The sequence below is a fragment of the Salmo salar genome, chromosome ssa14, assembly GCF_905237065.1.
Source record: "Salmo salar chromosome ssa14, Ssal_v3.1, whole genome shotgun sequence".
Taxonomy (NCBI): domain Eukaryota; kingdom Metazoa; phylum Chordata; class Actinopteri; order Salmoniformes; family Salmonidae; genus Salmo; species Salmo salar.
Window position 1 is genome coordinate 81,094,874 of NC_059455.1, and position 23,883 is coordinate 81,118,756.

Genomic DNA, 23,883 nt, shown 5'->3' on the forward strand with positions numbered 1-23,883 from the left:
GGTCTATAAGACCATGGTTAAATACATACTGTAGGGGTCTATAAGACCATGGTTAAATACATACTGTAGGGGTCTATACGACCATGGTTAAATACATACTGTAGGAGTCTATAAGACCATGGTTAAATACATACTGTAGGAGTCTATAAGACCATGGTTAAATACATACTGTAGGGGTCTATAAGGCCATGGTTAAATACATACTGTAGGAGTCTATAAGACCATGGTTAAATACATACTGTAGGGGTCTATAAGACCATGGTTAAATACATACTGTAGGGGTCTATAAGACCATGGTTAAATACATACTGTAGGAGTCTATAAGACCATGGTTAAATACATACTGTAGGGGTCTATAAGACCATGGTTAAATACATACTGTAGGGGTCTATAAGGCCATGGTTAAATACATACTGTAGGAGTCTATAAGACCATGGTTAAATACATACTGTAGGGGTCTATAAGACCATGGTTAAATACATACTGTAGGGGTCTATAAGACCATGGTTAAATACATACTGTAGGGGTCTATAAGACCATGGTTAAATACATACTGTAGGAGTCTATAAGACCATGGTTAAATACATACTGTAGGGGTCTATAAGGCCATGGTTAAATACATACTGTAGGAGTCTATAAGACCATGGTTAAATACATACTGTAGGGGTCTATAAGACCATGGTTAAATACATACTGTAGGGGTCTATACGACCATGGTTAAATACATACTGTAGGGGTCTATAAGACCATGGTTAAATACATACTGTAGGGGTCTATACGACCATGGTTAAATACATACTGTAGGAGTCTATACGACCATGGTTAAATACATACTGTAGGGGTCTATAAGACCATGGTTAAATACATACTGTAGGGGTCTATAAGGCCATGGTTAAATACATACTGTAGGAGTCTATAAGACCATGGTTAAATACATACTGTAGGGGTCTATAAGACCATGGTTAAATACATACTGTAGGGGTCTATAAGACCATGGTTAAATACATACTGTAGGGGTCTATAAGACCATGGTTAAATACATACTGTAGGAGTCTATAAGACCATGGTTAAATACATACTGTAGGGGTCTATAAGGCCATGGTTAAATACATACTGTAGGAGTCTATAAGACCATGGTTAAATACATACTGTAGGGGTCTATAAGACCATGGTTAAATACATACTGTAGGGGTCTATACGACCATGGTTAAATACATACTGTAGGGGTCTATAAGACCATGGTTAAATACATACTGTAGGGGTCTATACGACCATGGTTAAATACATACTGTAGGAGTCTATACGACCATGGTTAAATACATACTGTAGGGGTCTATAAGACCATGGTTAAATACATACTGTAGGGGTCTATAAGACCATGGTTAAATACATACTGTAGGGGTCTATAAGACCATGGTTAAATACATACTGTAGGAGTCTATAAGACCATGGTTAAATACATACTGTAGGGGTCTATAAGACCATGGTTAAATACATACTGTAGGAGTCTATAAGACCATGGTTAAATACATACTGTAGGAGTCTATAAGGCCATGGTTAAATACATACTGTAGGGGTCTATAAGGCCATGGTTAAATACATACTGTAGGGGTCTATAAGACCATGGTTAAATACATACTGTAGGGGTCTATAAGACCATGGTTAAATACATACTGTAGGGGTCTATAAGACCATGGTTAAATACATACTGTAGGGGTCTATAAGACCATGGTTAAATACATACTGTAGGGGTCTATAAGGCCATGGTTAAATACATACTGTAGGGGTCTATAAGGCCATGGTTAAATACATACTGTAGGAGTCTATAAGACCATGGTTAAATACATACTGTAGGGGTCTATAAGACCATGGTTAAATACATACTGTAGGGGTCTATAAGACCATGGTTAAATACATACTGTAGGAGTCTATAAGGCCATGGTTAAATACATACTGTAGGAGTCTATAAGACCATGGTTAAATACATACTGTAGGGGTCTATAAGACCATGGTTAAATACATACTGTAGGGGTCTATAAGGCCATGGTTAAATACATACTGTAGGGGTCTATTCGACCATGGTTAAATACATACTGTAGGGGTCTATAAGACCATGGTTAAATACATACTGTAGGAGTCTATAAGACCATGGTTAAATACATACTGTAGGGGTCTATAAGACCATGGTTAAATACATACTGTAGGGGTCTATAAGACCATGGTTAAATACATACTGTAGGAGTCTATAAGACCATGGTTAAATACATACTGTAGCGGTCTATAAGACCATGGTTAAATACATACTGTAGGGGTCTATAAGACCATGGTTAAATACATACTGTAGCGGTCTATAAGACCATGGATAAATACATACTGTAGGGGTCTATAAGCCCATGGTTAAATACATACTGTAGGGGTCTATAAGACCATGGTTAAATACATACTGTAGGGGTCTATACGACCATGGTTAAATACATACTGTAGGGGTCTATAAGACCATGGTTAAATACATAATGTAGGGGTCTATACGACCATGGTTAAATACATACTGTAGTGGTCTATAAGACCATGGTTAAATACATACTGTAGGGGTCTATAAGACCATGGTTAAATACATACTGTAGGAGTCTATAAGACCATGGTTAAATACATACTGTAGGAGTCTCTAAGGCCATGGTTAAATACATACTGTAGGGGTCTATACGACCATGGTTAAATACATACTGTAGGGGTCTATAAGACCATGGTTAAATACATACTGTAGGGGTCTATAAGGCCATGGTTAAATACATACTGTAGGGGTCTATACGACCATGGTTAAATACATACTGTAGGGGTCTATAAGACCATGGTTAAATACATACTGTAGGGGTCTATACGACCATGGTTAAATACATACTGTAGGGGTCTATAAGACCATGGTTAAATACATACTGTAGGGGTCTATAAGACCATGGTTAAATACATACTGTAGGAGTCTATAAGGCCATGGTTAAATACATACTGTAGGGGTCTATAAGACCATGGTTAAATACATACTGTAGGAGTCTATAAGACCATGGTTAAATACATACTGTAGGAGTCTATAAGACCATGGTTAAATACATACTGTAGGGGTCTATAAGACCATGGTTAAATACATACTGTAGGGGTCTATAAGACCATGGTTAAATACATACTGTAGGAGTCTATAAGGCCATGGTTAAATACATACTGTAGGAGTCTATAAGACCATGGTTAAATACATACTGTAGGAGTCTATAAGACCATGGTTAAATACATACTGTAGGGGTCTATAAGACCATGGTTAAATACATACTGTAGGAGTCTATAAGACCATGGTTAAATACATACTGTAGGGGTCTATAAGGCCATGGTTAAATACATACTGTAGGAGTCTATAAGACCATGGTTAAATACAGACTGTAGGGGTCTATACGACCATGGTTAAATACATACTGTAGGGGTCTATAAGACCATGGTTAAATACATACTGTAGGAGTCTATAAGACCATGGTTAAATACATACTGTAGGGGTCTATACGACCATGGTTAAATACATACTGTAGGGGTCTATAAGGCCATGGTTAAATACATACTGTAGGGGTCTATAAGACCATGGTTAAATACATACTGTAGGGGTCTATAAGGCCATGGTTAAATACATACTGTAGGTGTCTATAAGACCATGGTTAAATACATACTGTAGGGGTCTATAAGACCATGGTTAAATACATACTGTAGGGGTCTATAAGGCCATGGTTAAATACATACTGTAGGAGTCAATAAGACCATGGTTAAATACATACTGTAGGAGTCTATAAGACCATGGTTAAATACATACTGTAGGGGTCTATAAGACCATGGTTAAATACATACTGTAGGAGTCTATACGACCATGGTTAAATACATACTGTAGGGGTCTATAAGACCATGGTTAAATACATACTGTAGGGGTCTATAAGACCATGGTTAAATACATACTGTAGGGGTCTATAAGGCCATGGTTAAATACATACTGTAGGGGTCTATAAGACCATGGTTAAATACATACTGTAGGGGTCTATAAGACCATGGTTAAATACATACTGTAGGGGTCTATAAGACCATGGTTAAATACATACTGTAGGGGTCTATAAGACCATGGTTAAATACATACTGTAGGGGTCTATAAGACCATGGTTAAATACATACTGTAGGGGTCTATAAGGCCATGGTTAAATACATACTGTAGGAGTCTATAAGGCCATGGTTAAATACATACTGTAGGGGTCTATAAGACCATGGTTAAATACATACTGTAGGGGTCTATTCGACCATGGTTAAATACATACTGTAGGGGTCTATAAGACCATGGTTAAATACATACTGTAGGGGTCTATAAGACCATGGTTAAATACATACTGTAGGAGTCTATAAGGCCATGGTTAAATACATACTGTAGGGGTCTATAAGACCATGGTTAAATACATACTGTAGGAGTCTATAAGACCATGGTTAAATACATACTGTAGGAGTCTATAAGACCATGGTTAAATACATACTGTAGGGGTCTATAAGACCATGGTTAAATACATACTGTAGGGGTCTATAAGACCATGGTTAAATACATACTGTAGGAGTCTATAAGGCCATGGTTAAATACATACTGTAGGAGTCTATAAGACCATGGTTAAATACATACTGTAGGAGTCTATAAGACCATGGTTAAATACATACTGTAGGGGTCTATAAGACCATGGTTAAATACATACTGTAGGGGTCTATAAGACCATGGTTAAATACATACTGTAGGAGTCTATAAGGCCATGGTTAAATACATACTGTAGGAGTCTATAAGACCATGGTTAAATACATACTGTAGGGGTCTATACGACCATGGTTAAATACATACTGTAGGAGTCTATAAGGCCATGGTTAAATACATACTGTAGGAGTCTATAAGACCATGGTTAAATACATACTGTAGGGGTCTATAAGACCATGGTTAAATACATACTGTAGGAGTCTATAAGGCCATGGTTAAATACATACTGTAGGGGTCTGTAAGACCATGGTTAAATACATACTGTAGGGGTCTATAAGACCATGGTTAAATACATACTGTAGGGGTCTGTAAGACCATGGTTAAATACATACTGTAGGGGTCTATACGACCATGGTTAAATACATACTGTAGGGGTCTATAAGACCATGGTTAAATACATACTGTAGGGGTCTATAAGACCATGGTTAAATACATACTGTAGGGGTCTATAAGACCATGGTTAAATACATACTGTAGGGGTCTATAAGACCATGGTTAAATACATACTGTAGGAGTCTATAAGACCATGGTTAAATACATACTGTAGGAGTCTATAAGACCATGGTTAAATACATACTGTAGGGGTCTATAAGACCAGGGTTAAATACATACTGTAGGAGTCTATAAGACCATGGTTAAATACATACTGTAGGGGTCTGGCCATGGTTAGATACATACTGTAGGGGTCTATAAGACCATGGTTAAATACATACTGTAGGGGTCTATAAGACCATGGTTAAATACATACTGTAGGAGTCTATAAGACCATGGTTAAATACATACTGTAGGGGTCTATAAGGCCATGGTTAAATACATACTGTAGGGGTCTATAAGACCATGGTTAAATACATACTGTAGGGGTCTATAAGACCATGGTTAAATACATACTGTAGGGGTCTATAAGGCCATGGTTAAATACATACTGTAGGAGTCTATAAGACCATGGTTAAATACATACTGTAGGGGTCTATACGACCATGGTTAAATACATACTGTAGGGGGTCTATAAGACCATGGTTAAATACATACTGTAGGAGTCTGTAAGACCATGGTTAAATACATACTGTAGGGGTCTATAAGGCCATGGTTAAATACATACTGTAGGGGTCTATAAGGCCATGGTTAAATACATACTGTAGGGGTCTATACGACCATGGTTAAATACATACTGTAGGGGTCTATAAGACCATGGTTAAATACATACTGTAGGAGTCTGTAAGACCATGGTTAAATACATACTGTAGGGGTCTATAAGGCCATGGTTAAATACATACTGTAGGGGTCTATAAGGCCATGGTTAAATACATACTGTAGGGGTCTATAAGACCATGGTTAAATACATACTGTAGGGGTCTATAAGACCATGGTTAAATACATACTGTAGGAGTCTATAAGGCCATGGTTAAATACATACTGTAGGGGTCTATAAGACCATGGTTAAATACATACTGTAGGAGTCTATAAGACCATGGTTAAATACATACTGTAGGAGTCTATAAGACCATGGTTAAATACATACTGTAGGGGTCTATAAGACCATGGTTAAATACATACTGTAGGGGTCTATAAGACCATGGTTAAATACATACTGTAGGAGTCTATAAGGCCATGGTTAAATACATACTGTAGGAGTCTATAAGACCATGGTTAAATACATACTGTAGGAGTCTATAAGACCATGGTTAAATACATACTGTAGGGGTCTATAAGACCATGGTTAAATACATACTGTAGGGGTCTATAAGACCATGGTTAAATACATACTGTAGGAGTCTATAAGGCCATGGTTAAATACATACTGTAGGAGTCTATAAGACCATGGTTAAATACATACTGTAGGGGTCTATACGACCATGGTTAAATACATACTGTAGGAGTCTATAAGGCCATGGTTAAATACATACTGTAGGAGTCTATAAGACCATGGTTAAATACATACTGTAGGGGTCTATAAGACCATGGTTAAATACATACTGTAGGAGTCTATAAGGCCATGGTTAAATACATACTGTAGGGGTCTGTAAGACCATGGTTAAATACATACTGTAGGGGTCTATAAGACCATGGTTAAATACATACTGTAGGGGTCTGTAAGACCATGGTTAAATACATACTGTAGGGGTCTATACGACCATGGTTAAATACATACTGTAGGGGTCTATAAGACCATGGTTAAATACATACTGTAGGGGTCTATAAGACCATGGTTAAATACATACTGTAGGGGTCTATAAGACCATGGTTAAATACATACTGTAGGGGTCTATAAGACCATGGTTAAATACATACTGTAGGAGTCTATAAGACCATGGTTAAATACATACTGTAGGAGTCTATAAGACCATGGTTAAATACATACTGTAGGGGTCTATAAGACCAGGGTTAAATACATACTGTAGGAGTCTATAAGACCATGGTTAAATACATACTGTAGGGGTCTGGCCATGGTTAGATACATACTGTAGGGGTCTATAAGACCATGGTTAAATACATACTGTAGGGGTCTATAAGACCATGGTTAAATACATACTGTAGGAGTCTATAAGACCATGGTTAAATACATACTGTAGGGGTCTATAAGGCCATGGTTAAATACATACTGTAGGGGTCTATAAGACCATGGTTAAATACATACTGTAGGGGTCTATAAGACCATGGTTAAATACATACTGTAGGGGTCTATAAGGCCATGGTTAAATACATACTGTAGGAGTCTATAAGACCATGGTTAAATACATACTGTAGGGGTCTATACGACCATGGTTAAATACATACTGTAGGGGTCTATAAGACCATGGTTAAATACATACTGTAGGAGTCTGTAAGACCATGGTTAAATACATACTGTAGGGGTCTATAAGGCCATGGTTAAATACATACTGTAGGGGTCTATAAGGCCATGGTTAAATACATACTGTAGGGGTCTATACGTCCATGGTTAAATACATACTGTAGGGGTCTATAAGACCATGGTTAAATACATACTGTAGGAGTCTGTAAGACCATGGTTAAATACATACTGTAGGGGTCTATAAGGCCATGGTTAAATACATACTGTAGGGGTCTATAAGGCCATGGTTAAATACATACTGTAGGAGTCTATAAGACCATGGTTAAATACATACTGTAGGGGTCTATAAGACCATGGTTAAATACATACTGTAGGGGTCTATAAGACCATGGTTAAATACATACTGTAGGGGTCTATACGACCATGGTTAAATACATACTGTAGGGGTCTATAAGACCATGGTTAAATACATACTGTAGGAGTCTATAAGACCATGGTTAAATACATACTGTAGGAGTCTCTAAGGCCATGGTTAAATACATACTGTAGGGGTCTATAAGACCATGGTTAAATACATACTGTAGGGGTCTATAAGACCATGGTTAAATACATACTGTAGGGGTCTATAAGACCATGGTTAAATACATACTGTAGGAGTCTATAAGACCATGGTTAAATACATACTGTAGGGGTCTATACGACCATGGTTAAATACATACTGTAGGGGTCTATAAGGCCATGGTTAAATACATACTGTAAGGGTCTATACGACCATGGTTAAATACATACTGTAGGGGTCTATTCGACCATGGTTAAATACATACTGTAGGGGTCTATAAGACCATGATTAAATACATACTGTAGGGGTCTATACGACCATGGTTAAATACATACTGTAGGGGTCTATACGACCATGGTTAAATACATACTGTAGGGGTCTATACGACCATGGTTAAATACATACTGTAGGAGTCTATAAGACCATGGTTAAATACATACTGTAGGGGTCTATAAGGCCATGGTTAAATACATACTGTAGGAGTCTATAAGGCCATGGTTAAATACATACTGTAGGGGTCTATAAGGCCATGGTTAAATACATACTGTAGGGGTCTATAAGGCCATGGTTAAATACACACTGTAGGAGTCTATAAGACCATGGTTAAATACATACTCTAGGGGTCTATAAGGCCATGGTTAAATACATACTGTAGGGGTCTATAAGACCATGGTTAAATACATACTGTAGGGGTCTATAAGACCATGGTTAAATACATACTGTAGGGGTCTATAAGACCATGGTTAAATACATACTGTAGGGGTCTATAAGACCATGGTTAAATACATACTGTAGGGGTCTATAAGACCATGGTTAAATACATACTGTAGGAGTCTATAAGACCATGGTTAAATACATACTGTAGGAGTCTATAAGACCATGGTTAAATACATACTGTAGGGGTCTATAAGACCATGGTTAAATACATACTGTAGGGGTCTATAAGGCCATGGTTAAATACATACTGTAGGAGTCTATAAGACCATGGTTAAATACATACTGTAGGAGTCTATAAGACCATGGTTAAATACATACTGTAGGAGTCTATAAGACCATGGTTAAATACATACTGTAGGGGTCTATAAGACCATGGTTAAATACATACTGTAAGGGTCTATACGACCATGGTTAAATACATACTGTAGGGGTCTATAAGGCCATGGTTAAATACATACTGTAGGGGTCTATAAGGCCATGGTTAAATACATACTGTAGGAGTCAATAAGACCATGGTTAAATACATACTGTAGGAGTCTATAAGACCATGGTTAAATACATACTGTAGGAGTCTATAAGACCATGGTTAAATACATACTGTAGGAGTCTATAAGGCCATGGTTAAATACATACTGTAGGGGTCTATAAGACCATGGTTAAATACATACTGTAGGGGTCTATACGACCATGGTTAAATACATACTGTAGGAGTCTATAAGGCCATGGTTAAATACATACTGTAGGGGTCTATACGACCATGGTTAAATACATACTGTAGGGGTCTATAAGACCATGGATAAATACATACTGTAGGGGTCTATAAGACCATGGTTAAATACATACTGTAGGGGTCTATAAGACCATGGTTAAATACATACTGTAGGGGTCTATAAGACCATGGTTAAATACATACTGTAGGAGTCTATAAGACCATGGTTAAATACATACTGTAGGGGTCTATAAGACCATGGTTAAATACATACTGTAGGGGTCTATAAGGCCATGGTTAAATACATACTGTAGGAGTCTATAAGACCATGGTTAAATACATACTGTAGGGGTCTATAAGACCATGGTTAAATACATACTGTAGGAGTCTATAAGACCATGGTTAAATACATACTGTAGGGGTCTGTAAGACCATGGTTAAATACATACTGTAGGGGTCTATAAGGCCATGGTTAAATACATACTGTAGGAGTCTATAAGACCATGGTTAAATACATACTGTAGGAGTCTATAAGACCATGGTTAAATACATACTGTAGGGGTCTATAAGACCATGGTTAAATACATACTGTAGGAGTCTATAAGACCATGGTTAAATACATACTGTAGGGGTCTGTAAGACCATGGTTAAATACATACTGTAGGGGTCTATAAGGCCATGGTTAAATGGTTACCTAGTCAACTTAAATTATGTGGATTAGAATCACAAATGACTTGTAAACTGGGTGAGGGGGGACTGTCAATCATAACATCCTGCAAATACGTAATACTCTCACACGAATAAGCAGGTGTATCTGGTATGCAACGTTCTTCATTGAAAAGCTGATTGAAGACAGACATTGAATATCCCCACTGACAGTGATAGGAGTTTAGTGCACACAAACACACACAGTCTGAACCCAGGACAGATCCCAGATCAGCCATCCCACAGCTGCTCAGGGAGGCTCTAGAACAGCCTGTACATCTTACCCTCCTGTCGCCGTTAAGGTTTTCACAATCATCCTTTTCACCATTATCGCTTTGATCTCTGCAGCCACATAGTCGGCTGTCACCTAATGGACTGTGTGTGTGTTTGTGGGGGTGTTGTGGAGCCAGCCACTGTTGAAGGTCAGGGTCAGGATGTTGTACAACTCATCACTCCCTCTCTCATGGGGCTTTCAGCATCATCACACGTTATCCAACATACTTTACCTGGGGAACAGTGGGTAACAGTGTCACATGGTTCCACTAACCATACAGTACATAGTCATGGAGGTTTGTGTGTGTCATACTGGATTACACAATCTACTGTAACAGGCTAAGTGCAATCGATCCAGATGGAACGTCAATAGAATGTGTGAATATTGATCTAAGAATGGATGCCATTTTAAACCATGACCTTGCCATCTCTGGTCTATCCAGGGGGACTCAGTGCATTCTGTATGGCTTTGCACAACTGGAATTAAACATGATCTAGATTCTAGGACCATTATAAACCTACATACGTGTATTATGAATGATAGGTATCATAAGCCTACATAGCGGTTTTAACATTTGAACATTGATAGGTTTAAGCTAACTCCCAAACCTCTTAACCCTGCAGAACTCGACCCATGTAACCCAACCCAGATGAAACAGAGAAACAGGGATTATCAATGATTTACTTGCCTTTCATTTAATGAGTCATTTACATAACACTGCCACTACATCATTTGAACTCGTAATCAGTATTCCCCTGGTGATGATTGCTATGTATCTGCCTCGCTAAAGAGGGCTGGAGCAATTAACATATACAACAGTGCAGTGACCACCTTATTTAGCCCAACCACCGGAAGGCCTGGGATGTGGAGAGACAAAGGGTACGTACCAAACGGCACCCTTTTCACTACTCCCATAGGGCTCTGGTCAAAAGTAGCGCACACTATAGGGAAAAGGGTGTAATTTGGGACACACACAGAAAGAGAGTGCAGCGTTTGGAAGCCGTTTTATCCTCAGAGTTTCTGTGATCGTCACAGAAGATGAGGTGCTAGCCAGACAGACAGAAGACACAGTCTGGGGGGTTGTGAAGGAACAAACTAACTTAACTTTGATCAATCCCCCAAAATCTGCCATTCTAAATATCAATATGCCAAAATGGCTTCCAGATGCTGCAGCTCATTGAGAGGAATAACAGTCCAATGCAAACTCAGCTCTATAGCTATCAGTTGGGGATTATTTATTTTTTTTAACTGACAGGTGCTACCTTAACATGTCTGATAAGAAACGCTCATTTTGGTTTAATGTTGCAAAATGTTTTGGTATGATGTGCCCTACTGAATGTAGCCCAGGTGTTTGTATAGCCACGCTAAAGAGGAGTATTTATTTCCTCTATTCTGTGAGGTTTCTCTCCATTATCATGTCTTTTATGGAGCTGGGACACTTCATTATTAGGAGGGCAGGGGACACAAAATGGACAACAACTGTGTGTGTGTGTGTGTGTGTGTGTGTGTGTGTGTGTGTGTGTGTGTGTGTGTGTGTGTGTGTGTGTGTGTGTGTGCGCGCCTGACATCTGTGCATGCGTGACCTGACTCCAGGTCATCTATAAGTCTTTGCTAGGTAAAGCCCCAACTTATCTCAGCTCACTGGTCACCATAGCAGCACCCACCCGTAGCACGCGCTCCAGCAGGTATATTTCACTGGTCTCCCCCAAAGCCAATTCCTCCTTTGGCTGCCTTTCCTTCCAGTTCTCTGCTGCCAATGACTGGAATGAATTGAAAAAAAATCACTGAAGCTGGAGTCTTATATCTCCCTCTCTAACTTTAAGCATCAGCTGTCAGAGCAGCTTACCGATCAATGCACCTGTACACAGCCCATCTGTAAACAGCCCATCCAACTACCTCATCCCCATACTGTATTTATTTTTTTGCTGCTTTGCACCCCAGTATCTCTACTTGCACATTCATCTTCTGCACATCTGTCACTCCAGTGTTTAATTGCGAAATTGTAATTATTTTGCCACCATGGCCTATTTATTGCCTTACCTCCCTAATCTTACTAAATTTGCACACACTGTATATAGATGTTTCTGTTGTGTTATTGACTGTATGTTTGTTTATGTGTCGCACTGCTTTGCTTTATCTTGGCCAGGTTGCAGTTGTAAATGAGAACTTGTTCTCAACTGGCCTACCTGGTAAAATAAAGGTGAAATAAAACAATAAAATAAATAAAAGAGCAAAAACCAAGCCATGAGGTCGGAGGAATTGTCCGTAGAGCTCCGAGACAGGATTGTGTCGAGGCACAGGTCTGGGGAAGGGTACCAAAATATGTCTGCAGCATTGAAGGTCCCCAAGAACACAGTGGCCTCCATCATTGTTAAATGGAAGAAGTTGGAACCACCAAGACTCTTCCTAGAGCAGGCCAACCGGCCAAACTCGAGGCTGTAATCGCTGCCAAAAGTGCTTCAACAAAGTACTGAGTAAAGAGTCTGAATACTTATATAAATGTGATTTTTTTTAATTGATACATTTGCACAAATTTCTAGAAACCTGTTTTTACTTTATCATTATGGGGTATTGTGTGTAGATTGGTGAGGGGGGAAAATAAGGCTGTAACATAACAAAGTGGAAAATCTGAAGGGGTCTGAATACACTGTATATACCCACTGAGTGTATAAAACATTAAGAACCCCTCCGTTTTGCTCTCAGAACAGCCTCAATTCGTAGAGGCATGGACTCTACAAGGTATCGAAAGTGTTTCACAGGGAGGCTGGCCCATGTTGACTCCAATGCTTCCCACAGTTGTGTCAAGTTGTCTGAATGTCCTTTGGGTGAGTGAGACTAAACACGTTGTTCATTACACATTCTATAAAAAAAGGTTCTGGTATGGAGTTCTGGTACATGGAATTCAAGTGCCAGCGACTTTACAGCAGTAGAATGATGAAACCCAAATGCCATTTTAGTGTGTGTGTAGAAGTCTCATTAAGGAGTGAGGCGGACAAACAGGCTTCCCAGTGACCTTCATCATCCACCGGACACACACACACTTTCGCTCTCTCTCCCCTTCAGCTCAGCTAATATCCCCTTCCTAAATAATCTCAAGGAAATATATCTTTACACTCTGAACACAGGGGACTAATATGACTTCATTTCGAGGATGGAAGAGTGAGTGAAAACATGCTCGGGTGATGAAATGTAACTTCCTTATGTTGTAAAATACATTTTACCAAGACACATATGATTCTTCATGTTCTAAATGGTTCAGTGGGGTCCTTCTAAAGTATCATTAACATTATACCCAAAAAGTCAGATTTCCTAACCTAATGCATCCCATAATAAACACCAAGCTCTGTTGACAGAGTTCACATGTTGTGGTGGTAGTCTGCGAAGCTGTTTCCGTGGATCCCAAAAAGCTCATTTATCATGACACGAGCTGAATGAGATGTAAAAGACTTTGAAAATAAAAAGCTTGCGGTATGCTGAGTGCACCGCTGACATTTCACAGAGATATACTTGTTTTTGTAAGAAATCTTACGAATTTCGCATTAATATGAAAAGCGTACACTAAATTATTAAAATACTAAAATGAAATGTCTTAATCTATATCCATCTTACCTCTATATTGTTTTATATCCTCCGGATTCAAGAAGAAAGATGACGAGTTCAACACTAACCCTGTAAATGAGCCTTAATTCTCACACAGCATCCAGCTTTGCTGACGCAATGCTTTCCCCCAGATTCTTTCCTACAAGGCTAAAAACTACAAGAACTTGTAAACGGATTATGATAGACACAGGTTTGGACCAGTTGTTTACATGATTTTACCCATTGGTCAAAAGATGCGTTTCTGATTGGTCACTCTAAGAATAGTAGCCTAGATCCTCTTGGGAATAAGTGGTTGTGCCCTTCATATGAGTCAATGTTGGTGCATTAAATGTAGATGACAGACTTATCTAGTAGGAGGCTTCTATTCATCAGAAGAGCACCACTATAAATCAAACCTGTCTTCCAAGGTTTATCTGACCAGGAGATAATGAGAAACTTTCACAGCGTATAAGATCTATTGTAGTTCACAGCATACAGTATGAGATCACTTGTAGTTCTGAAGGCCACTCACCTGTGTAGTAGGAAATTCTTGAAATATCTGCAAGAGAAAGAGGGACAACATGGAGGTCAGTTGGTTTGATAGGTTGTTGATCTGTCAGTTCAGCACATTAGGTTCAGTAGAGTCGAGGCAGCATGTGGTTTAGTGGGTCAATGATAATCCTAGAGGGCAGCCTGGCGGCTCCAACCCAACCCGGTCCCTGGTCATAGAGCACCCCCTAGCTGCCTGGGAGATAAAGCTCTGTGGCTCCCAAATGGCACCATATTCCCAAGTAGGGCACTACCTTTGACACATAGGGGCCCATAGGGGCCAGGGCTGGCACAGAAGGGGACTCCTATGATGACACCATAATCTGTCAGTGTCACAGTTCAAAGTGAACCGGATGGCAGGGTAACAATCTGAAGGAAATGTAAGTCCTCCGGGGTTGGGTTTCAGAGTGCTCAGTGGGACATTGGACATAGACAGACAGACAGGACGGAAAGACGTGGTTTTAGTCTCTCAGGTTTCAGAACAAGGTTAATCAATTGTCAGGAGAGTACAGCCAGAGTACAATGAGAAGGATGAGTCATAAAATTGGCATGCACTTTGTGTGTGTGGATGTGTGTGGAATGGTCTATGTGAGCAAATATGAGATTGAGCCAGACAAACTGCAGGTGGGTATGTAGGCTAAGGCCAACTGAAGTGGTGAAATGTCAAGTGGCAACAGGAATTTAAAAAGAGAGAGAGAGAGAGAGAGAGAGAGAGAGAGAGAGAGACTGTTGCCTTTTCAATGCCTCTCATTCTACCCTGGCTTTGTGTTTGAGCATACTGTCTTGGCACCCTATTCTCTATGTAGTGCCCTATAGGCCAAAAGTAATGTACTATGGAGGAAATAGGGTGCCATTTGGATGAGAGTAGAGCCCAAATAAGCCCGTAGACCACAGATGGACACCAGCCATCCAACTCAACAAGCAAGAGGCTACAGAACAATGATCAACATTGACAAGCATGCCAAATAATACCATTTTGCAGTTGGTTTCATATCAACATCGGTCCCATGATCCATCACTTGAACATTATTACATTGACTTGAGATGTGTAGGTGGTGTGGGTCTCTCAGCCTATAACCAGATCAACCAAGCATATATTACTTATAGGGGTGTCTATAGTTGTAATAATTAGATTTCTGAGAAAGAGCTTGAGGCCCAGAATGAACCATATGCCCCTGGACGGACCACAATGTCTCTAGAGTCTGTCCTTCCTGAGTAATGAGTATAGGGTTGGTAAAGAAAACCTAAGTCCCTTAATAATCAATATATCCAAGCGCCAGTTGATCAAATCACCATGTGAAAGGCAGCTTGAGACCTCTGGATTGACTGTTCATCCAGGGCTTAAAAGATTAGTCCATTAGCCCAGTGTCTCTTTAATAGACTAGCATCACCTCGGTGCATATGGTCCTCTCTCTTTGTCACTGGATCACCAACTAAATAGGTCAGCAGTAGAGGCTAGTGATGCTAGTAGCCAGGCTAGCTTTAATAGGACTGATCACACCTCACTGCACTAATGCTAACACTCGCTAAGAACCAGCCTTGACCCGCGTGGCCCATGTCAGTGTCAAGGTCGAGGTCTCTTCACTGTGGTCAGTGTAACGTATGGAGGGCCGTATGGGGCTGTGGTGGACGGCCCCGGTCTGCTCTGTCCCCTGCCTGGTGCCTGACCCCACAAAGCCCCTCTGTCTGGCAGAGGGCCCAAACACCTGCTCCTCAATCTGTCCCCAGGACACACACATTCAGGGAGGGAGATATACGGCCTGGGAGTGCCTCATGCTTACATTTATCTTAGCGCAGGGGAAAGGGGAGGCGAGATAACAAGGCTTTCTCAAAACAAGGCTCTCTCCTCTCCGGTGAATTTGAAAGCTGCTGGCAGCTCAGTGTTGACAGAGAGGCAAAGAGCAGTGTCTAAAACAGACAGACAGACTGAATGAGTGTGGGGGTGTCAGGTAGGACAAACACAACAATCACTACTGTCAAATATGCTTGTCCTCAAGTTATCTTACTGCCTGGCTTTCAAATCCATTTTTAATGACTCAGAATGCCTGATTGAAAAGGCCTAAATGGGGGCTTTCTTTACATATCAACCATATCAACGCTAGAAAGAGATGATTGTTACAGGCTGTGTTTTTCCTGCTTTGTTCTAAGACTGAGGGTGAGTTCCGATGCCACCCTATTGACTAGAACCCTACAGTCCTATTGCCCAATGTAGTGCACTATAGGGAATAGGGTCCTATTTGGGGAAAAACTGCCTCAGTATGTAGCTACTAGAGCAGACATAGAGGGCTACAGTGCTGGCCACCTGTGATGGTCTGGTGGAGGGGTGGAGACGATGTGAAACTGCTGAGACACTTTGTTCTAAAAGAAGAGTGCTGTGTGGGGTCTGGCTTGGGGACAGAGCCTGCCATATATCACCTACAGACACACACACAAAGAGCATTCTGCAAGCAAGTGAATAAATTCAGTCCTCTGAGAGCGCCTAGCGACGCATGCACAGAGGCACACACACACACACACACACACACACACACACACACACACACACACACACACACACACACACACACACACACACACACACACACACACACACACACACACACACACACACACACACACACACACACACTCCAGCCCAGAGATGTACACACCACAGATTGGGGCATCAATAAACCAGCGAGCATTGCCTGACATCATGTGAACCAGGAACGTCACTCACACAAGCTGCAGCACATGTGAAGGTCAATATCTGCTTTCATGTCCAGCCCATATAAAGAGCCATTACCAACAAGCATTCATAACCCATAAGATCAATCATTCAGCCAGTTACACAGGCTAGGCCTGCTGCTGTCCTGTGTAATAATGACAGACTGGGGTTTGTCCAAAATGCCACCCTATGCCCTATATAGTGTACTACTTTTGACCAGAGCCCAGGCTCTATATAGGGAATAGGGTGCCTTTTGGAACGCAGAGAGAGACTAGGCTGCTGACTCCTCTCAGAATAGCCATCCAGCCATCCACAGGTCTGTTATCAAGCTTTTCAATGGCTGTTTTAAACATTTTGAATCGTTTGCGGCTTGAAGCTGAACTGAGGAGTAGGGCTGGGATGATACCAGTTTTGCAATACTTGTTAGTATTGTGGCAAGGAAACAAAACATGAAGTGGATTTAACTTCTTTAGGAAAGCAGCTCTAATGTTGGAAACTAACATCATTATGTTGTCATCCTGAGTGACATGTATTTATTTTCCAAGCTATAGAACACTATTTTACATACAGCAGGTTTTTAAAAGGACCAAATAGTGAGATCTGCTTCTTGTTTTCATTTTAGCCATGGAAAAAATATTGTGATACTGGTATAGTCCTGGCCCTACTGAGGAGACCATTGTTTCTGAAGAGAGTCTGTCTCTTGCAGCATGTTAAAGGAAAGCTGTGACCCTCAAAACACCCTCTTACAACAACATATGTGATTGACCAAGAGACATAACAGGAAATGGGCCCACATATTATTGGAACCTAATCTAATCCAATGGGAATGGTGCTAAATTGGCAAATCCAAATCGCTGAGTATGAAGCAAACACAAAATCCCGGTCTACCACAAAGAATACATCTGTGAGAGTGAGACGCATAATTACCTAGTGAGGAGGTTATAATTCTCCTGGCTCCAAGCTGTCTGCACACTCTCCTTCCTTTCTCATGTCTCTCCTTCCACCTGATTATTCACTTGATTAACTCATCTACTTTTACCTGCCCAATCAGGATTACAATTAATGCTTTCAGGAGACAAACCAAGAGAGAAGGGAAAGATTCTACAAAGAGGAATGGGAAAAGTTCCTGATTCTACTGTAAGTGATGAGAAAACCTCTTTTAACATCCAGGGGTTTGTTCAGTAGAGACCCAAATTAAGCCAAGAGAGAGAGAGGACAAACATTTTACTGATAGGATTAAAGTGAAATGTAGAGATGAGGAGCATCTTTTTAGAGTTACCCGAGAGGTGGGAAGACAGATTCTACTGAGAGGAATGAGGAACACTTTTGAACCCTATAGCCTCCAACACTCTACTCAGCACATTGGATGCAGTCTATCATAGTGCCATCCGTTCTGTCACCAAAGCCCCAAATACTACCCACCACTGTGACCTGTATGCTCTCGTTGGCTGGCCCTCACTTCATATTCGTCGCCAAACCCACTGGCTCCAGGTCATCTATAAGTCTTTGCTAGGTAAAGCCCCACCTTATGTCAGCTCACTGGCCACCATAGCAGCACCCACCCACAGCATGTGCTCCAGCAGGTATATTTCACTGGTCATCCCCAAAGCCAATTCCTCCTTTGGCCGCCTTTCCTTCCAGTTCACTGCTGCCAATGACTGGAACGAATTGCAAAAATCACTGAAGCTGGAGACCATATCTCCCTCACTAACTTTAATCACAAGCTGTCAGAGCAGCTCACAGATCACTGTACCTGTACATAGTCCATCTGTAAATAGCCCATCCAACTACCTCATCCCCATACTGTATTTTTTTTCTTCTCCTTTGCACCCCAGTATCTCTACTTGCACATTCATCTTCTGCACATCTATCACTCCAGTGTTTAATTGCTAAACTGTAATTATTTCACCACTTATGGCCTATTTATTGCCCTACCTCCCTTATCTTACCTCATTTGCACACACTGTATATATATATATTTTTTCTATTGTGTTATTGACTGTATGTTTGTTTATTCCATGTGTAACTCTGTGTTGTTGTTTGTGTCGCACTGCTTTGCTTTATCTTGGCCAGGTCGCAGTTGGAAATTAGAACTTGTTCTCAACTAGCTTACCTGGTTAAATAAAGGTGGAAAAAAAAGAACGATGCCTGTGTGTGTGTGTGTGTGTGTGTGTGTGTGTGTGTGTGTGTGTGTGTGTGTGTGTGTGTGTGTGTGTGTGTGTGTGTGTGTGTGTGTGTGTGTGTTTCACCTGCAGTGCAAGGCGGGAGGAAGTTCTGTTTCCATATATGCAGCAGGGCATCAGAAGACTGCCAAGTGCTGACAAAGCAGGACGACGTAGCCAAAACAAGGTCAGCTGGACCTCCACTAGCATATAACTATATTACGCTAGGATAACGCTCACCTTGAGTTAGCACAGGCTACTAGGAGAGAAGGACCTACACAGTAGATTCATACACTACACTAGGCTAGGCTATAGGCTAACAAGAAAGATAACCCAACTGTACACAGCAGCTTCACTCCTTATAATGAGAACAATGCACAAGAATTCCCAAAATAAAGGAATGTTATTTGAATGGCAGCATAGTCCGAAGCTAAAGTGTGGGTAGATGTTTTTTATTTATTTAACCTTTATTTTGACAGGGAAGAAATATTGAGACCTAGATCTCTTTTCCAAATGTGCCCTGTATAATGCAATATAAAACACACACACACACACACACACACACACACACACACACACACACACACACACACACACACACACACACACACACACATATATACATACATACATACATACATACATACATACACACACACGTGTGTATGTATGTATGTATGTATGTATGTATGTATGTATGTATGTATGTATGTATGTACAGTTGAAGTCGAAAGTTTACATAAACTTAGGTTGGAGTCATTAAAACTCATTCAACCACTCCACAAATTTCTTGTTAACAAACTATAGTTTTGGCAGGTCGGTTAGGACATCTACTTTGTGCATGAGACATGTAATTTTTCCAACAATTGTTTACAGACAGATTATTTCACTTTTAATTCACTGTATCACAATTCCAGTGGGTCAGAAGTTTACATACACTAAGTTGACAGTGCCTTTAAACAGCTTGGAAAATTCCAGAAAATGTTGTCATGGCTTTAGAATCTTCTGTTAGTCTAATTGACATAATTTGAGTCAATTGGAGGTGTACCTGTGGATGTATTTCAAGGCCTACCTTCAAACTCAGTGCCTCTTTGCTTGACATCATGGGAAAATCAAAAGAAATCAGCCAAGACCTCAGAAAAATAATTGTAGACCTCCACAAGTCTGGTTCATCCTTGGGAGCAACCACATTCATCTGTACAAACAATAGTACAAACACCATGGGACCACGCAGCCGTCATACCGCTCAGGAAGGAGATGCATTCTGTCTCCTAGAGATGAACGTACTTTGGTGCGAAAAGTGCAAATCAATCCCAGAACAACAGCAAAGGACCTTGTGAAGATGCTGGAGAAAACAGGTACAAAAGTATCTATATCCACAGTAAAACGAGTCCTATATCGACATAACCTGAAAGGCCGCTCAGCAAGGAAGAAGCCACTGCTCCAAAACCGTCATAAAAAAAGCCAGACTACGGTTTGCAACTGCACATGGGTACAAAGATCATACTTTTTGGAGAAATGTGGTCCCCTGGTCTAATGAAACAAAAATAGAACTGTTTGGCCATAATGACCATCGTTATGTTTGGAGGAAAAAAGGGGTGACTTGCAAACCGAAGAACACCATCCCAACCGTGAAGCACGGGGTGGCAGCATCATGTTGTTGGGGTGCTTTGCTGCATTAGGGACTGGTGCACTTCCCAAAATAGATGGCTTCATGAGGAAGGAAAATTATGTGGATATATTGAAGCAACAGCTCAAGACATCAGTCAGGAAGTTAAAGCTTGGCCGCAAATGGGTCTTCCAAATGGACAATGAGTTGTGTCAAAATGGCTTAAGGACAAAAGTCAAGGTATTGAAGTGGCCATCATAAAGCCCTGACCTCAATCCTATAGAAAATTTGTGGGCAGAACTGAAAAAGCGTGTGCGAGCAAGGAGGCCTACAAACCTGACTCAGTTACACCAGCTCTGTCAGGAGGAATGGGCCAAAATTCACCCAACTTATTGTGGGAAGCTTGTGGAAGGCTACCCGAAATGTTTGACCCAAGTTAAACAATTTAAAGGCAATGCTACCAAATACTAATTGAGTGTATGTAAACTTCTGACCCACTGGGAATGTGATGAAATAAATAAAAGCTGAAATATATATGTGGGCGATATATGGCATGAAAAGAAATGGGTCAAAAATCCAACAAGGAATGTGAATTAGATGCTACTGTTGCACAAAGAGCTGTGAGTGGTCGCATTCCAAGGTGACCAATTACAAACGACCGACACTTCTTTACATGTTACTAACTCAACCTTCCCATCCAGCTGCTGGCTATGAGTCTCCAGGAGATACTGCAGACACTTCTTTACATGTTACTAACTCAACCTTCCCATCCAGCTGCTGGCTATGAGTCTCCAGGAGATACTGCAGACACTTCTTTACATGTTACTAACTCAACCTTCCCATCCAGCTGCTGGCTATGAGTCTCCAGGAGATACTGCAGACACTTCTTTACATGTTACTAACTCAACCTTCCCATCCAGCTGCTGGCTATGAGTCTCCAGGAGATACTGCACACTAGTTAATGGTTAATCCCCTGGCTGACCGGAGAGAAACAGTGTGTGTGTGTGTGTGTGTGTGTGTGTGTGTGTGTGTGTGTGTGTGTGTGTGTGTGTGTGTGTGTGTGTGTGTGTGTGTGTGTGTGACCCCTCAGGACAGGAGGTGTTACTGGAGCGTGTAAAGGGGTCAGCACAGGGGTCTGTGGATGCAATAAAGGTCAGTGGTCCGCCTCCAGCACCTCCAACACCTGCTAGTGTGTAACTAGCAGTTACTAGTTACACACAATCACACACACGCACGCACGCACGCACACACACACACACACACACACATCTGTTTACACTCCAATAAGCAGCCTCAGCTCTTCTGCAGAAGCTGTCATACATACCAAAGCAGACATACATGAAAAGAAAAACAACTTGTGTAGCCAGACACTGACACACACGTCATATAAAAGCAAGGCATGAAGCAAAGGTCACTGTCATGCATGAGTGCACTGTAGACACATGCATTTGCACACGCATCCAGTAGACATGCCCTGATGGAATATCACTACCCAAAAGCTACTCTATACATAATCATCCAGTAGACATGCCCTGATGGAATATCACTACCCAAAAGCTACTCTATACATAATCATCCAGTAGACATGCCCTGATGGAATATCACTACCCAAAAGCTACTCTATACATAATCATCCAGTAGACATGCCCTGATGGAATATCACTACCCAAAAGCTACTCTATACATAATCATCCAGTAGACATGCCCTGATGAATATCACTACCCAAAAGCTACTCTATACATAATCATCCAGTAGACATGCCCTGATGGAATATCACTACCCAAAAGCTACTCTATACATAATCATCCAGTAGACATGCCCTGATGGAATATCACTACCCAAAAGCTACTCTATACATAATCATCCAGTAGACATGCCCTGATGGAATATCACTACCCAAAAGCTACTCTATACATAATCATCCAGTAGACATGCCCTGATGGAATATCACTACCCAAAAGCTACTCTATACATAATCATCCAGTAGACATGCCCTGATGGAATATCACTACCCAAAAGCTACTCTATACATAATCATCCAGTAGACATGCCCTGATGGAATATCACTACCCAAAAGCTACTCTATACATAATCATCCAGTAGACATGCCCTGATGGAATATCACTACCCAAAAGCTACTCTATACATAATCATCCAGTAGACATGCCCTGATGGAATATCACTACCCAAAAGCTACTCTATACATAATCATCCAGTAGACATGCCCTGATGGAATATCACTACCCAAAAGCTACTCTATACCATAAAGTGAATACAGCGTGGACGTGTCTTTTCTTCACCAAACTAGAAACGTTCTTAAGACTACACGTTGTGTGCAGAGGGCACAAGGAGGCCTTTGCAAATGGTGCTTGTTTTGCATTTGTCCCACACATTTTTTCAAGAGGGGTAAGGAATAATAAAGCACCATTTATTATTCCTCAATTATGGATGAGGAAGTTGATATAACCTAGAAAATAGATGACACCACCAGAGGAAGAGGATTGTTGCACGCCTACATCCCTCTCTCCCTCCCTCCCACACATAACGGTGGACCCTGTACAACAAGCTACAGTATGCATCCTCTGTTAACGGTGGACCCTATACAACAAGCTACAGTATGAATCCTCTGTTAACGGTGGACCCTGTACAACAAGCTACAGATGAATCCTCTGTTAACGGTGGACCCTATACAACAAGCTACAGTATGAATCCTC

The 23,883-nt window shown here is 40.8% G+C and overlaps 1 protein-coding gene across 2 annotated transcripts in view; it reads right to left on the reverse strand.

Annotated features, from left to right (window-relative positions):
• LOC106570401 (focal adhesion kinase 1) overlaps positions 1-23,883 on the reverse strand; it is a 206,316-nt gene that overhangs the window by 126,046 nt on the left and 56,387 nt on the right. For both annotated transcript variants that reach the window (XM_045694856.1, XM_045694851.1), the window contains exon 2: positions 14,674-14,700. Coding sequence is in view for 1 of the 2 variants with exons in the window: in XM_045694851.1 (XP_045550807.1) it covers positions 14,674-14,700 (27 nt within the window). In the remaining variant the exon portion in view is untranslated. The remainder of the gene's footprint in view (positions 1-14,673; positions 14,701-23,883) is intronic.